The sequence below is a fragment of the Pongo abelii genome, chromosome 2, assembly GCF_028885655.2.
Source record: "Pongo abelii isolate AG06213 chromosome 2, NHGRI_mPonAbe1-v2.0_pri, whole genome shotgun sequence".
Classification (NCBI taxonomy): Eukaryota; Metazoa; Chordata; class Mammalia; order Primates; family Hominidae; genus Pongo; species Pongo abelii.
In genome coordinates this window covers 15,323,485-15,340,783 of record NC_085928.1, presented here as the reverse complement: position 1 = coordinate 15,340,783, position 17,299 = coordinate 15,323,485, and the positions used below count along the sequence as shown (strand labels likewise).

General features: G+C 38.7%; 1 protein-coding gene across 2 annotated transcripts in view; it reads left to right on the top strand.

Moving 5' to 3' along the window:
- The window catches only part of PARP14 (poly(ADP-ribose) polymerase family member 14), a 52,344-nt gene that overhangs the window by 29,937 nt on the left and 5,108 nt on the right, over positions 1–17,299 (top strand). Inside the window, exons 9-15 of one of the 2 annotated variants that reach the window (XM_024244933.3) lie at positions 526–604; positions 5,739–5,888; positions 6,187–6,249; positions 6,576–6,743; positions 10,393–10,599; positions 10,681–11,280; positions 12,576–12,709. In XM_024244933.3, the coding sequence (XP_024100701.3) occupies positions 526–604; positions 5,739–5,888; positions 6,187–6,249; positions 6,576–6,743; positions 10,393–10,599; positions 10,681–11,280; positions 12,576–12,709 (1,401 nt within the window). Of the gene's footprint in view, positions 1–525; positions 605–5,738; positions 5,889–6,186; positions 6,250–6,575; positions 6,744–10,392; positions 11,281–12,575; positions 12,710–17,299 lie in introns of both variants that reach the window. The other variant, XM_063721729.1, reaches the window with a different exon arrangement.

Sequence of the window (17,299 nt, the reverse complement as noted above, 5' to 3'; positions counted from 1 at the left end):
AGAATTGCTTAAGCCCAGGAGGTCGAGGCTGCAGTGAACTGTGATCACGCCTCTAGCGCTCCAGCCTGGGCGACACTCCAGCCTGGGCGACACTCCAGCCTGGGCGACACTCCAGACTGGGCAACACAGCAAGACTGCGTTTAAAAAATTCTTTGAAAATACAATTTTTAGTGGCTAATAAATACTCCAACACATGGATGCAGCAACATTTATTTAACTTTTTCCCTGTTGAATTTTTAACTGTTTTTTTCTCTGTTATGAATAGCACTGTAGTGAATATCCTTGTATTTATATCTTTGTCTACATCGTTGATATTTTCATTAGACACATTTATAGAAACAGAATCATGTGTTGTTGTTATAACTTTCAAGATCTGCAATGAAATTAGATAATACTGAAATAATACTGTTTGAGAATGGTTATCTCCCAAATATGTATGTGTGCATGCAGGACCAAACACCCTGATGATTCCAATTTATTCATCTACTGAGGAGTGTAATGATCAATGCTATATTTATATTTCAGGCATTTTCAGATGAATTTGCCAGAAGGGCTAATGGAAATCTCGTCAGTGACAAAATTCCGAAGGCTAAAGATACACAAGGTTCAGTACAGCTTCTAAATTGAGAAGTGATTTCTAATTGCTAAGTAACTGTTCATTGACAGGTAAAAGACAGTAATGATAATTTTTATGAAAAAAATCAGTGAGTGACAAATGATACTAAGTTACGTTTCATATACCTGAGCATGTAAGGCACTGGTCATGTTTATATAATCTGAAGCAAAAGGGAAGGCAGGCCAAGTTATATAATCTGTATAATGGGTTTTAAGTAATGACAAGACTACCATTTCCTGAGGAGAATGTGACATGTATTTTCCAAAACAGACAACTTAGAGAGACGATACTCACCAAATCTTTCATCTTTGTCAAATTTGTTGATGCCATATTTGAGTTTATCCTGTTTGAGTTTCACCGAGACTTCTTGAATATAAAAAAGTATGTCACCAAATTTGGAAAATTTTAAGTTACCTCTTTAAATGCCTTTTTGTGCACTGATCTATTTCATATCTCCTTCTGTTTTCCAATACTGTGGTGCTAAGCATTTGACAGTGTTCCAAGGTCTCTGCAGAGCTGTTCTCCCCCTGCCTACCCCCTTCAACCCCCCTCATCTTTTTTCTCTCTTGTTCTTCAGATTGGATAATTTATCTTGACCTACCTTCAACTTCACTGAGTCTTTTCTCTGTCCACTATGCTATTGAGCCCATCCAGTGAATGTTTTATTTTAGATACATATGTGTACGTTCTAAAATGTCTATTTGGTTCTTTTTAAAATTTTTAAATTCTTTAAAGTTTGAACTTTATTTTCCTTTGCAATTTATTATTATTATGATTATTTCAATAGTTTTGGGGGTACAGGTGGTTTTTGGTTACATGGATAAATTCTTTAGTAGTGATTTCTGAGATTTTAGGGCATCTGTCACCTGAGCAGCATATACTGTACCTGTTATGTAGTCTTTTATCCCTCATCCCCCTCTCAACCTTCCCCCTGGACTCCCCAAAGTCCATTATATCACTCTTATGTTTTTGCATCCTCATAGCTTAGCTTTCACTTATAAGTGAGAACATAGGATATTTGGTTTTGCATTCCTAAGCCACTTCACTTAGAATAATAGCCTCCGGCTCCATCCAAGTTGCTTCAAAAGACATTATTTCATTCGTTTTTATGGCTGAAGAGTATTCCATAGTGTATTTATAGCACATTTTCTTTATCCACTTGTTGGTTGATGGATACTTAGGTTGGTTCCATATCTTAAATTGCGCTGCTGTAAATGTGTGTGTGTGTATGTTTTTTCATATAATGACTTATTTTGCTTTGGGTAGATACCCAGTAGCGGGATTGCTGGATTGAATGGTAGTTTTACTTTTAGTTCTTTCAGGAATCTCCATACTGTTTTCCGTAGTGGTTGTAATAATTTGCATTCCGACTAGCAATGTAAAAGTGATGCCTTTTTACCACATCCATGCCAACATCTATTGTTTTTCGACTTTTAAGTTATGACCATTCTTGCAGGAGTAAGGAGGCATCTCATTGTGGTTTTAATTTGTGTTTTCCTGATGATTAATGATTTTGAGCATTTTTTCTTATATTTGTTGGCTGTTTGTATACCTTCTTTTGAGAAATGTCTGCTCATATCCTTTGCTGACTTTTTGATGGGATTATTTGTTTTGTTTGTTTATTTCTTTGTTTTTTCTTGCTGATTTGTTTGAGTTCCTTGTAGATTCTGGATACTGGTCCTTTGTCAGATGCATAGTCTTCAAATATTTTCTCCCATTCTGTGGATTGTCTGTTTACTCTCCTGATTACTTTGCTGTGCAGAAGCTTTTTAGTTTAATTAGGTCCCATTTTTAATTTTTGGTTTTGTTGCATTTGCTTTTGGGGTCTTAGTCATGAATTCTTTGCCTAAGTCAATGTCCAGAAGAGTTTTTCCAATGTTATGTTTTAGAATTTTTATGCTTTCAGGTCTTAGATGTAAGTCTTTGCTCCATTTTGAGTTGATTTTTATATGAGGTGAGAGATAGGGATCCAGTTTAATCTTCTACATGTGGCTTGCCAGTTTTCCCAGCGCTGTTTATTGAATAGGTATCCTTTCCCCAATTTATGTTTTTGTATGCTTTGTTGAAGATCAATTGGTTTTAAGTATTTGACTTTATTTCTTGGCCCTCTATTCTGTTTCATTGGTCTATGTGCCTATTTTTATACCAGTACCTTGCTGTTTTGGTAACTATAGCCTTGTAGTATAATTTGAAGTTGGGTAATGTGATGCCTCCAGATTTGTTCTTTTTGCTTAGTCTTGCTTGGCTATATGGGCTCTTTTTTGGTTCCATATGAATTTAGGATTTTTTTTCTAGTTCTGTGAAGAATGATGCTGGTATTTGGATGAGAATTGCATTGAATCTGTAGATTGCTTTGGACAGAATGGTCATTTTCACAATATTGATAATTCCCATCCATGAGCATGGAATGTGTTTCCATTTGTTTGTATCATTTCTTTGACCAGTGTTTTGCAGTTTTCCTTGTAGAGATCTTTCACCTCCTTGGTTAAGTATATTCCTAGATATTTTATTTATTTATTTATTTATTTATTTTTGCAGCTATTGTATAAGGGATTGAGCTTTGATTTGATTCTCAGCTTGGTGGTTGTTGGTGTATAGCAGGGCTACTAATTTGTGTACATTGATTTTTTTAACCTGAGACTTTACTGAAATTGTTTATCAGATCTAGGAGCTTTTTGGATGAATTGTTAGGATTTTCTAGTATACAATCGTATTACCCGCAAACAGCAACAGTTTGGCTTCCTCTTTTCCAGTTTGGATGGCCTTTGTTTCTTTGTCTTGTCTGATTGCTCTGGCAAGGACTTCCAGTACTATGTTGAATAGAAGTTGTAAAAGTGGGCATCCTTGTCTTGTTCCAGTTCCCAGGGGTAATGCTGTCAACTTTCCCCCATTCAATATGATGTTGGCTGTGGGTTTGTCATATATGGCTTTTACTACTTCAAGATATGTCCCCTCTATGCCTATTTTGTTGAGGGTTTTTATAATAAAGTGGTGCTGGATTTTATCAGATGCTTTTTCTGCATCTATTGAGATGATTATATGATTTTGGTTTTTAATTCAGTTTATGTGATGTATCATATTTATTGACTTTTATATGTTAAACCATCCTGCATCCCTGGGATGAAATACACTTGTTCATAATGTATTGTCTTTTTGAAGTGCTGTTGGATTTCGTTAGCTCATATTTTGTCAAAGATTTTTGCATCTGTGTTCATCAGGGATATTGGTCTGTAGTTTTCTTTTTTTGCTTTATCCTTTCTTGGATTTATTATTAGTTTAATACTAGCTTTTAGACTGATTTAGGGAGAATTCCTTCTTTCTCTATCTTTTGGAACAGTTTCAGTAGGATTGGTACCAATTCTTTGAATGTCTGGTAGAATTCAACTGTGAATCCACCTGGTCTGGGACTTTTTTGTTGTTGGCAATTTTTTTTAATTACTAGTTCAGTCTTGCTGTTTGTTATTGGTCTGTTCAGGGTTTCTGTTTCTTTCTGATTTAACCTAGGAGGGTTGTATGTTTCCAGGAATTTATCCATTTCCTCTAGAGTGTCTAGTTTGTGCACGTAAAGGTGTTCATAGCAGCCTTGAATGATCTTTTGTATTTCTGAGGTATTGGTTGTAATGTCTCCAGTTTCATTTCTAATTGAGCTTATTTGGATCTTCTCTCTTCTTTTCTTGGTTAATCTCGCTAATGGTCTATGAATTTTCTTTATCTTTTCAAAGAACCAGCTTTTTGTTTCATTTTTATCTTTTTTTGTTTGTTTGAGGTCTTTTTCAAATAGTTTCTATTTCTCTGCAGAGACATCCTATTTTTCCATTCATTCCACATCATTTCCATCCATTCAAATGTGTTTACTTTGACCTCATGGATCATAGTTATAGTAGATGCTTTAAAGTCTTCTATAATTCCACCATCTGGGTCACTTTGGGATTCACATCTTTTTTTTTTTTTCTTTTTTTTATGGAGTCTTGCTCTGTTGCCCAGGCTGGAACGCAGTGGTGCAATCTTGGCTCACTGCAATCTCTGCCTCCTGGGTTCAAATGATTCCCTTGCCTCAGCCTCCCAAGTAGCTGGGATTACAGGCCTGTGCCACCACGCCCAGCTAAGTTTTGTATTTTTCTTTTAGCAGAGGCAGGGTTTTACCATGTTGGCCAGGCTGGTCTTGAACTCCTGACCTCAAGTGATCCGCCTGCCTCAGCCTCCCAAAGTGGTGGAATTACAGGCATGAGCCACCATGCCTGGCTGGGATTGACACCTTTTTTTTTTTTTGAGACAAGGTCTCACTCTGTCACTCAGGCTGGAGTGCAGTGGCACGATCTCAGCTCACTGCAGCCTCAACCTCTGGGGGCTCAGGTGATCCTCCTACCTCAGCCTCCCAAGTAGCTGGGACTACAGTTGTGCACCACCATCCCAGCTAATATTTGTATTATTTGTAGAGATGGGGTTTCACCATGTTGTTCAGGCTGATCTCGAACTCCTGGACTCAAGTGATCCACCCATCTCGGCCTCCCAAAGTGCTGGGATTGCAGGCGTGAGCCATTGTGCCTGGCTGGATTGGCAGCTATTGATTTTCTTTATCCTTAAGGGTTGATCAAATTTTCCTGGTTCTTTATATGACAAGCAATTTTGGAATATAGACTGGACATTTTAAATATTATGTTGTGAGACTAGGGCCACCCTTGGGTCAAAGCTGGGAGAGAAAAGAGGAAAAATTTTAAAACAGAACAAAATGGAAAACCGCCCCCCTTAGCAGATTGCTTCTGCAAGTTTTGTCACCTTTCTTCAATCTGTCTGCTGTTATTGTAACTTTTCAGAGCTCTTGGGTAGTGGCTTTTTGTATTTGTCCTGTTTTTAGTTGTAATCAATGGGAGAGAGAGGCTATAGTACGCTAACTTCACCTTGGCCAGCACCAGAGTTCATGTTTGCTATGGATTCTATTTTCTAATTCTTTTTTCTTAAACAGATCATCACTGAGGCTGAGGGGCAGGTCCAGGTTAAAGACCAGAGGTCACAGAAAGAGAGAGAGAGGGAAGACATACAAGAGGGTCACATGTGAGCAGGATACCCAAGTCATTCTTGCTGTGGCTGACTTGGTTATTGACTTTACTTCTTTTCTTTTCAGGTTTTTATGGGACTGTTTCTAGCCCTGATTCAGGTGTGTATGAAATGAAGATTGGCTCCATCATCTTCCAGGTGGCTTCTGGTGATATCACGAAAGAAGAGGCAGATGTGATTGTAAATTCAACATCAAACTCATTTAATCTCAAAGCAGGTACTTGTACAATTTTGATGAGTGCAATAGTTAATGGTAGATGCTATGAAGGAGGGTTTCTATAGCCAAACTGGTTTTTATAACTTTGGCTTGTTAATTAATAACTTTTAAATTATGTTGACAGGGTTTTCCATAATTAACAATGTTTATTTTATGAAGTTTTCTTCTTTGTCATCAGCAATACCCAATTAGAGGATTCCTCAGATGATGGAGAATGCATTTAGATAATCTTTATGATCCAAATATACCATAGTGGTTTTTTACTCATGTTTGTTATCATCTTGATTTTCTCATGTAGGGGTCTCCAAAGCAATTTTAGAATGTGCCGGACAAAATGTAGAAAGGGAATGTTCTCAGCAAGGTAAGGCACATTCTATTTTTTGGTCCTAAGTTGTAATTGTATGGGAGGCTGTGGAGAGGCTGAGAAAAGTCTTAGGGTTGGGGAGACAACACTCTAATTTTTAAATGATACATTTTACTAAAGAATTCCAATCACAGAGACTTAGAAATGAAAAGTAACCTCACAGTTAAAAGTAAAGTTAAGTCATAGCATTCCATCAAAGATAGTATTTCAGGAGTTTTTTATTCACAAAATGCTTACTTGCCAAGTTTTATACATTTTGCTTTCTAAACAAAGGACGGGTTCAGCATCTACTAATTTTGCATCTTTTTGTCTGTGTTTCCCAGCTCAGCAGCGCAAAAATGATTATATAATCACCGGAGGTGGATTTTTGAGGTGCAAGAATATCATTCATGTAATTGGTGGAAATGATGTCAAGAGTTCAGTTTCCTCTGTTTTGCAGGAGTGTGAAAAAAAAAATTACTCATCCATTTGCCTCCCAGCCATTGGGACAGGTTCGTAGCCTCTGGCTGTCAAGACTAAATCCCAAGCCATCTACTTTCCCTTTCATTTGGAGCTAAGTGTGAATGTGGTCAGTGCTGAGTCTGACCCAGGGCAGCAACCATTAAGCTAGGAGTGGACAGCTTCCTCCCCATAAGGCAACTCCCAAGGGAATGACAAAGCCTGTGGATAGTTTGAGTAAAAGAGGAACAAAATGCAGGAGACTGAAGAGAGTGTTAGAATGTTAGAGAGACAGAAAGAAGGGAAGGGAAAGTAAGGAGGGGAAGAGAAGGGAGAGAATGGAAAGGCCATCCCTCATTCTCTTTCCTCAGTTACTTTCCCTTTTTCCATTCCCTACATATTCTCCATTATGCAGTCCTTAGCTTCCTCCTCTTTCCCCTCTCCATGGAGAATATTAGTACAACAACTTCCACCTCACTCTAGCTGATTCCCAGAGGAATATTTCCAGGCTTCAGCTCAACAGTCAGCTGTGTCACTTGGCCTCAGGGCATTTCTGTGTAGAAGCTTCTCAGTCACGAGAACCTAGTGGGTCAGAAACTCAACTCTCCACTTTCCTCTTTTCAGCCTACTTGCTTCTTTGATTTTCTTCTCTTCCTAAAACTAGGTAATGATAGCATGATTTTTCATATATAAGGATGGCGCTCTGGATTTATCATTAGTTAGGTGTTTTTTTTTTTTTAATTATACTTTAAGTTCTGGGGTACATGTGCAGAATGTGCAGTTTTGTTACACAGGTGTTCTTTGAGCTCTTTAGGAATTCTTGTTTGGTCTCCTTCAGAGAGCTGGTCAGGGGAGGCATACATTCTTAGGCTTGAAGTGAACGGAGCTGCCTTGTTCCAGTGTGAGAATAGTGAGCATCGGATCTGTCATTCTGTTGCTCGGGAATCTAAGTTTGAATCTCTTATGCTGGCATTCTAGGCTTTCCAAAAGGTTATCCTCAATAAACTTAACCATCCTTGTCAATTTCTGGGCCTTCTTCTAACCCTCTGACCCGTATCTGTAATTCTGTACCATTTCTTATAATGTTCTGAGATGGAATTCTATATCTATTTTACAACTTTTTTATTTCTAAAAGTATAATTTTTGATCCCTTTGTTTTCATTCTCCTTAGAGTATCATCTATTCCTAGCAGATTAGCCAACATTTCTCCTATCTCTATCAGTCATCTGTCTGTCTGTCTATCTATCTATCTATCTATCTATCTATCTATCTATCTATCTATCTCTCTCTCTCTCTCTCTCTCTCTCTCTCTCTCTCTCTATCATCTCTCTACTTACTTATCTTTTATGGACACCCACCAATGACTCCTCAGTCTCTGTCTCCATCTGTTTTTTTCTCTGAGCTCTAGTCTTGGGTTTCCACCTTCAGTTGATTTGGGCCAAGAAAGCAGGCAGCTTAGGGGTGCCGCAGACCTTCCCAAAGGAGTCCCTGGTAGAGTCAAAAGAAGAAACAAAGAAAGAAGGTAGTTTTCGTTTTGTATAAATATGTACACATTTGAGCATTTCTGGGCTACTGCAATCCTGTTGTTTCTTCCACTGACCTGGCTGCATTGCTGGTCAGCACAAATAAATCAGGGTTAGTGGGTTATCCTTGCATGTGCTCTTTACTTATCTTTATCACCACCTGAGCTGGTCCTGAGACTGATAGATGTAGAAGCTTTCTCTTTAAGTGGTGTGTATGAGTTGAATTAAGACTGTAATCAAGACAGCCTCTGGCAGTTAAAGGAGCTTCCTCTCTGTTCCTTAAAGACACCTGCATAAGAGGAGAGACTAGGTGGTCAGCAATACCTGTGATCACCTCAAGCTCAGCGCAGACTCCAAACTCCCATTCCTTGTCATCTCCCCAAACCTGCCCTTCCTCTTATATCCCCAATCATGTGAAAAACATCACTTTCCATCTAGAGTCCTTGACTCTACCCTCTTCATCACTCCGATCTTCATTAGCTTAGGAATTATTTGATTGAATATTTACTGAGTGCCTGCATCTGCAAGGCACCATGTTTAGGCTCTGGAGATAGAAAGATAACTAAGAAAAGGATCCAGTTCACAAGGAGCACCGAGCCCAGTGTGAGAGACAGGTATGCAAACAAACAACTGCAATGCAACGTGAACCATGATATAGTGAAGGTATGTGTATGGCAAAAGACAGAAAGGGAAAGGTCAAGGACAAACCCAGCTGGTCCCTAGGTACTCCTGACTTTACTTCCAAAATAGCTCCTCAATCCCTACTCTTCATTCTGGCCTCCTCTTTTTGTTCAGCTCTTGTCTTTTGACTAAGCTTTTATTACAGCCTCCTAACTAGACCTGGGCTCCCCACTCCATGCTTCCTCCATACCCCTCCAGACTTATCTTCCTCAAAACTAGGTCTGTTCTGCATACATGCCAGGCTGAACATATACCCATTACATAGTTCTATCTGGCATAGCCTTTCCCTCAATTTTCCATATTTCACCAATTGATCGCCTGTTCATCCCCACATATCACATCATCTGTGTTCTGATAAGTGCCTAGTGAGTATCTAGCCAGTGATAGGACATAACAGATGTTTCTTGAAAGTGAATGAATGTAACTGAATGTGTCCATATAAACTCTTCAAAATACCATGAGAAAATTACAGCTTTGCAAAAGAGAATTTCCCTCTTTCTCTGATCATCTGATTTAAAAAGATTTAAACAACTCCTCTTGGTTAATTTTATGTGGGGTTGTCTACATTCCCACAATTGTCAGCATAGCCAAGTCAAAGAAGCCTACTCTTTTTCTGCAATAGTGGTGGGTACCATCAACAACAATTAGCCAGGTGGGCTCTTAGTCTGTCACATCAGCTTGGCCAAGGAACTTTTACATTGCCCATCATGTGACTTTGCCAGCTGTTATTTACATGGGACTGTTCCCACAGCTGGGAAGGGACTTTTCATGATCTTACCTAGGCTGTCGCTTTCATGGCTTGAGAAGGAGGATATGGAGTATGCTGAAAACAGGAAACACTCTGCTCCAGGTGGCTACCTTGAATCCTGTTGGTCAGCTAAAATCTCACTGAGTGTGGAGGGAAAGGCTTCTTGGAGGCTTATAGATAACTTGTGTCTGAAAAATTATAGATTATAACAAATAGCCTATAGCACTGGGTGTCTTACAAAATGTTGCTTAGTTCAAATTAGGTTCCCAGAGATATCTGGGAGAATAAGGATACATACATAAAATCAAGTGATGACTGATCCAAAAAAAGATTTTCATCTTTAAAAAGTATTTTATGTCAACATATATTAGCATCTGCTTTTTACGAAATTTCAAGGACACTAGTGAGCTAAGAAGAAAAGCTACTTGTGCTCTGTAATAGGAGAGGAGGAACACAAAGAGCTGGGATCAGTTGAATAGAGTAGATATGATTGTCAGACACCAAAAGTCAGATTTCTGGGTCCTTTGTTCACTGCTAGGCTGTGGGCTTCCTGACATCCTGGAACAAAAACGCTTCATTGCATCTAAGACTTCAAAAGTGTTTGCTGACGCTTTGTTAGAAAATTCCACAATGATGAAAGAATTGAGGAGTGGGCATTTATTCTCTGAGCATTGGAAACCCTAATTTATTCCTCAGCCTTCCACTTGGGGCTTTTTTGTCCTTCAGCAATTTTATTATTTGCTTTTCCAGGAAGTGCCAAACAAGACCCAGATAAGGTTGCTGAAGCCATAATTGATGCCATTGAAGACTTTGTCCAGAAAGGATCAGCCCAGTCTGTGAAAAAAGTTAAAGTTGTTATCTTTCTGCCTCAAGTACTGGATGTGTTTTATGCCAACATGAAGAAAAGAGAAGGGACTCAGGTTTCTTCCCAACAGTCTGTGATGTCTAAACTTGCATGTGAGTTGTTTGTTTTTATGAAATGCACGTTTATAACGTTGATGTCACATGGGAAATACCTAATCTTCCTTTTCTTTTTAGCATTTTTGGGCTTTTCAAAGCAATCTCCCAAAAAAAAGAATAATTTGGTTTTGGAAAAGAAAACAGAATCAGCAACTTTTCGGGTGTGTGGTGAAAATGTCACGTGTGTGGAACACGCTATCTCCTGGCTACAAGACCTGATTGAAAAAGAACAGTGTCCTTACACCAGTGAAGATGAGTGCATCAAAGACTTTGATGAAAAGGAGTATCAGGAGTTGAATGAGCTGCAGAAGAAGTTAAATATTAACATTTCCCTGGACCATAAGAGACCTTTGATTAAGGTTTTGGGAATTAGCAGAGATGTGATGCAGGCTAGAGATGAAATTGAGGCAATGATCAAGAGAGTTCGATTGGCCAAAGAACAGGAATCCCGGGCAGATTGTATCAGTGAGTTTATAGAATGGCAGTATAATGACAATAACACTTTTCATCGTTTTAACAAAATGACCAATCTGAAATTAGAGGATGCAAGGAGAGAAAAGAAAAAAACAATTGATGTCAAAATTAATCATCGGCACTACACAGTGAACTTGAACACATACACTGCCACAGATGCAAAGGGCCACAGTTTATCTGTTCAGCGCCTCACGAAATCCAAAGGTGAGTTAAACATTCATACTTGTCATCCACTATTTCACATCTACTTTGGGTATAACACTATTTTGTACATACGTCAGAATTTCAAATAGGAAAAAATTCACGTAACACTAACGAAATAAACTAGAAAATGTGGCCTCTGCGCTTAAAGAGCTTACGTTATGGCCAGGAAAACCCAGAATGGATGTACCCAAAAGCCTGAAGATGACTATCTTCTTGGTAACAATAGTCAAATCTCACCTTTGTTCTCATCTCTACAGTTTATAAGCTTCCCAGAGCCAGTTGTGCTGAGAAGGTAATAGCTGCATCAATTAGGGGAAGGAAAACCATAGGCTTAAAGGAAAAGTGATGGCCCAAGGTTTTCTAGAACAAAAGGGCAAAGGGAAAAACAGAAAGGAAAGCCTGGTCAGAGGGTGTGCCCTCTCTGTGTCTGACTGATAATCCAGGGAGGATCGGGAGCCTGTAGGAATTTCTCCCAGTAGTCACCTCTGCTGAGAGCAAAAGGTTCCTTGACATACATGTCAGGAAGCAGGCTTCAGATTCTCTGACTAGACCTACTCTCCAAGAAGGGAAGGCCTGTCTTGTGTAGGCAGCCCTTCCTACCTTCAAACCAGATTAAGTCCCCTTTGAAAACAAGTAAATTGGCTTCCATTAGACTATATTTATCTCTTGTGAGATCAGTGTGAACAGATTCCTGAAACTCTGAGCAACCCTGGGGAAATGATAAATCACATATAGTATTCTGCTTAGCAGAGGAGAAGACAGAGCTGTCACCATAGCCTGTCACATAGCAAAATCTGCCACCTAACTGCCTCTTAAAGATGCTATGAAGAATAATGAAAAAATAGATGTAGAGTGCCTGTGGTGGTGATGGTGAGGAGTTCTGGCAAAAATCCATGCATAAACAAAACAGCAACTACTTAGAACACTGTAGGGAAATAATTTATTGTTAAATTGTGACTACTAGAGATTGAAAAGAAAACACAGATGAGTTATACTGCACCAACAGTTCTCAAATCGTAGTATGATCCAAACTTAGGAGGCAGACATACAGGCTCTGCCCCTCACAGATACTGATTCAGTTGATCTGTGGCTTTCCTTTTTTTTGTTTAACAAGCATTCTAGTTGGTTCTGATGTAGGTTGTCTGTTGTTCATGCTTTGAAAAGCGTTCTCCTAGAAAGATAAGGAACTTTTTGAATGCTTAGAATTGGGAGATAATAAAACAAGAACACAGATACTAAATTTTCCAGAGTGTACCAGGGATGTATGAGGGCATCCTCAAATGTCTTCTTTGCAGTTGACATCCCTGCACACTGGAGTGATATGAAGCAGCAGAATTTGTGTGTGGTGGAGCTGCTACCTGGTGATCCTGAGTACAACACGGTGGCAAGCAAGTTTAATCAGACCTGCTCACACTTCAGAATAGAGAAGGTAAGCCTTCTGCTAGAATGTAGTTTCTGGATGGTGGAAATAAGTTCTGTCATGGTCCTATATAAAATCCATTTTCATTCACTTCCTATCACATTTTTTTAAACCCAGAATTAGAATTTGTATGGTAATTAGTAGATTCTAGATTCTACTCATGTGACCATAATTACTGAGGCATTAAGATTCTTGTGTCAGTGATTACAATATTTGATTGTAATATGAGAGAACACTAAAGACATGTATTTACTTTGTGAAGCAAGCTAATACAAATTCAAAGATATGGCTTTAAAATTGGATTTGATAGCTAGCAAATTCCACAGAGAGCCATGCAGAGGCTCCTCAGATCAGGACCATGTTACTCTGCCCCATTATTCGCAGATCAACAGTGTTTCCTTGATAAAGCCAGCAGCCCTTTTCTCGTTTATCACAATTATTTTGGGCAGGTGAGTGTGATGATTCATGCCTGTAGTCCCAGCTATCGGGAGGCTGAGGTGGAAGGATTGCAGGAGCCCAGGAGTTTGAGGCCAGTCTGGGTAACATAGCGAGATCCTGCTCTCAAATAAAAACAACCAATTATTTTGGCATCTTCTTCCATTTTTAAACATTATTGATATTGCTCTTTGAAATTATATTTTCCTTGACTTCTCTAGCAAAATTATTATGATTCTTTTTTTTTCCTTGACTAATTTTCTTTTCATTTTTGCAGGCACTCTGTTTCTCTTCCAAACTCCTAATTCTAGCTTTATTCACGCCACTTATGCTTAAAGGGTTTTTTGTCTCTGTACCTCACCAGGGAATATATTTACCCTTCTTGGATTCAACTATTAGTTCAATGTCGATAGCTCCCAAATCAACATTACCAACCTGGGTCTTTGACTCAAGTTCTAGAACATACTCCCAGTGGCCTAAAAAAATCTCCACTTGAGGCCGGGCGCAGTGGCTCACGCCTGTAATCCCAGCACTTTGGGAGGCCGAGGCGGGTGGATCACGAGGTCAGGGGTTCAAGACCATCCTGGTGAAGATGGTGAAACCCCGTCTCTACTAAAACTACAAAAATTAGCCAGGCATGTTGGCAGGTGCCTATAATCCCACCTACTTGGGAGGCTGAGGCAGGATAATTGCTTGAACATGGGTGGCAGAGATTACAGTGAGCTGAGATCATGCCACTGCACTCCAGCCTGGTCCACAAAGAGTGAGACTCCGTCTCAAAAAAAAAAAAAAAAAATCTCCACTTGAATATCTAACTGCAAAATCAACTTCTCTAAAATCTAATGCATCATATGTAAGTAATTCTCTTTCCCTTTCCTTCCTCATTTCTGTTTTTGGTTCTACCACTTTCTGAGTAAAGCCAGAGATCTTTGATCCACCATAACAAGTCTGCCAGTAAGACCTGCATTTTCTTTCTTTGCAAATTTTTCTTACTCTCTATTCGAACTGCCAACACTGTTTATTCATGTTGTTAAGTACACAATAACTTAAAAAGATTCACAGTGCCCTACAAAGATATAAACTATACCTTCAGATAAAATAAATATACAAAGAAAAATGGTTAAAGAGAAAAGAATGGCAGGGAAAATAAGATAATACAGACAAAATGCTAGTTCTCAAAAATATACAACATGAGGTTACCAATTTGTCCCTGAGCTTCCTAGTAGACAAAGCAAGAAGTAAACATTCAGATACAAGACTCATAATGTCCATAAATCAAAAAGCAAACCATTTGATAAGGAGGCTCACAGCTCCTCACAATACTGAGACTGACTCCTAAGAGATTTCTCTTGTGGATCAAGTACTAGAAAATATCCTCAACATCATCCTCACAATAAATTCAACATCAACTTTTATACCACTGTTTTTTTTTTAATGTAAAACTGGTTGAACAAAACCGATGCCTGATTGAATGAAAACAATTCTATGAGGCACCAAGACAATATGATTCAAGTATGCAGCTCTATGATGGTCTATTTCTGAGATAACAAGTAAGTCTCACTCCAAGTACCAATTACTACTAACTGGTAGTGGCTGATTGGCATATTGTGATGAGATGCTAAGTTTAGATTGAGCAGGAATGAATGTTCTGGTTGACTAGCAATATCTACAGTGGGCCCTGTGGATGCCTGCTGTGTATTGGCAGACCCTGGCCAGAGAATTGATTTCAACACTTTTTTGCAGTGAAACCTTTTTTTTCAATAAAATCATGTGAAATCCCAGTGTATGAACCAGATAAAAGCAGAGGTGTGGATAGTACTTAAGGAGCCTCCATGGAGGTCCCTAGAATTCTGAAAATAACATAAAAAATGGGTGGTCTGTCATCCTCTATGACTATTATGTCTTATGATTAAGGTTTTTAATATCCATAAGCCTTCCACTTAGATTCAACAATTTTGCCACTTTTGCTTTCTCTCCCTGTTGTTTTTGCTGAAGCATTTGAAGGTAAGTTGCAGACATCATGATACTCCTATTTTAGCAAGTATCTCCCAATCAAAGACATCGTCCTAAATTGTGGCAATGCCATTATCCCAATTAAAAACTTAACATTAATTCAGTAATATCCAATATACAGTTCATATTCTCTTTTTTTTTTTCCCCCGAGACGGAGTCTTGCTCTTTCACCCAGGCTGGAGTGCAGTGGCGCGATCTCGGCTTACTGCAACCTCCACCTACCTGTTGCAAGCGATTCTCCTGCCTCAGCCTCCCAAGTAGCTGAGATTGCAGGTGCCCACCACCACACCCGGCTAATTTTTTTTTGTATTTTTAGTAGAGATGGGGTTTCACCATGTTGGCCAGGCTGGTCTCGAACTCCTGACCTCACGTGATCCCCGCACCTCAGCCTCCCGAAGTGTTGGGATTACAGGTGTGAGCCACCACATCTGGCCACAGTCCATATTCTAATTTTTCCAGTTGTTCAAAAAAATCTCTTGTAACTCCCCCTCCCCAACCCCAGTCTGACTTCACACACTGTTTGGACATTATGTCTCCTTTGTGTCTTCTAATATAGAATAGTTCTCTTGCATTAAAAAAATTATTTTTCATGACACGAATTTTTTAGAGTTTAAGCCAATTGTATTGTAGAATGTATCACATTCTGGATCTGTCATGCCTTGATTTTTGTGGGAGAATCTGCGCCAGTTTTATAGATTCTAGGCTTATCTGATTCTTGATAATATCATTTATTTCTCTATCCTCTTTATTTCTGGTAAGCTGAGTTAGGTTGAAAGGTTTGAGTAAATTCAGATAAATATTTTTTGCAAGAATACTTCATAGGTGATACATCACATCAGGAACCTCAGATGGTAAGGGCATCCCACTATTAATGATGCTAAGTTTGATCACTAGTTAAGTTGGTGACCACCATTTCTCTCCACTGGAATCAGTAGATTATCTGTGGGATGATACTTCGTCAGCATATGAGTATCCTGTTCCCCAGCAACCTTGTACTGATTGATTTTCACTTCCATTGATGATCCTTGCCTGAATCCATCATTACACTGGAGATTGCAGGATGTTGATTTTCTAATTCTGTCGTTCCCTCTGTATATGTTATTTGGCATTTTTTTAAAGAATAAATGTTCTTTTTTCTTGATTTTGAAAAAAATCAGTATGTTATATTTAATTACAGTGATTATTCTGTTAGATGTACAAATTATCCTCCATTTGGCAGGCAGGAAGTTGGCTCCCGTGTCTTTTAATGACCCCATTAATCTTTGAGCATTTCTTTACTTTTTGCCATGAGATTTGTCTTGCTCATCCTGTACTTTCCTTGTCTCATGCCTGGAATCAGACATTTTTCTAAGAAGCCATGTTACCTTTTAGTGAGGAATGGTAGTGAGAAACCAAGAGTCGTGTGTTGCGTGTGTTCACTGCTATTGAGGTGTTGCTGCTTCCAGGGTCTTTGCGGCTAGAGCTAAGAAAATCATGAACTCGTATTTATGTTTTCTTTTTTTTTTTGAGGCAAAGTTTTGCTCTGTCATTCCAGCTGGAGTGCAGCGGCGTGATCATAGCTTACTGTAGCTTCCAACTCCTGGGCTCAAGCAATCCTCCCCACTCAGACTCTAGAGTAGCTGGGGCTACAGGCACATGCCACCACACCTATTTTTTTTTTTTTTTTTGGTAGAGATGGAGTCTGTGTTATCCAGGCTGGTTTCAAACTTTTGACTTCAAAAGTGCTGGGATCCACCCACCTCTGTCTCTCAGAGTGCTGGGATTACAAGTGTGAGCCATGGCACCCAGCCATATTCATGTTTTCAATTAAAATTTAATGTTGAAAAATTTTTTCTTAATATCTTAATATTTTATGTCATTTTGTGTACAATAGAAATTTTGGCTTTTAATAATAATACATTCTTACTTGTTTCATCCTGTAGAATACATACAATTGTTTCAAAATTATCATACCAAAATTATTATTAGCAATATTAAAATAGCTATGCCAGCTTTCTTTTGGTTATTGTTAGCATGTTATGGTATATCTTTTCCCACTCTTTTTCTTTTACTCTTATAATAACTGTACATTTAAGATGTGTCTCTTGATAGCAACATATACTTGAGTTTTGCTTTTCATCATCCAGCCTGACAATCTTTTATCTTTTAACT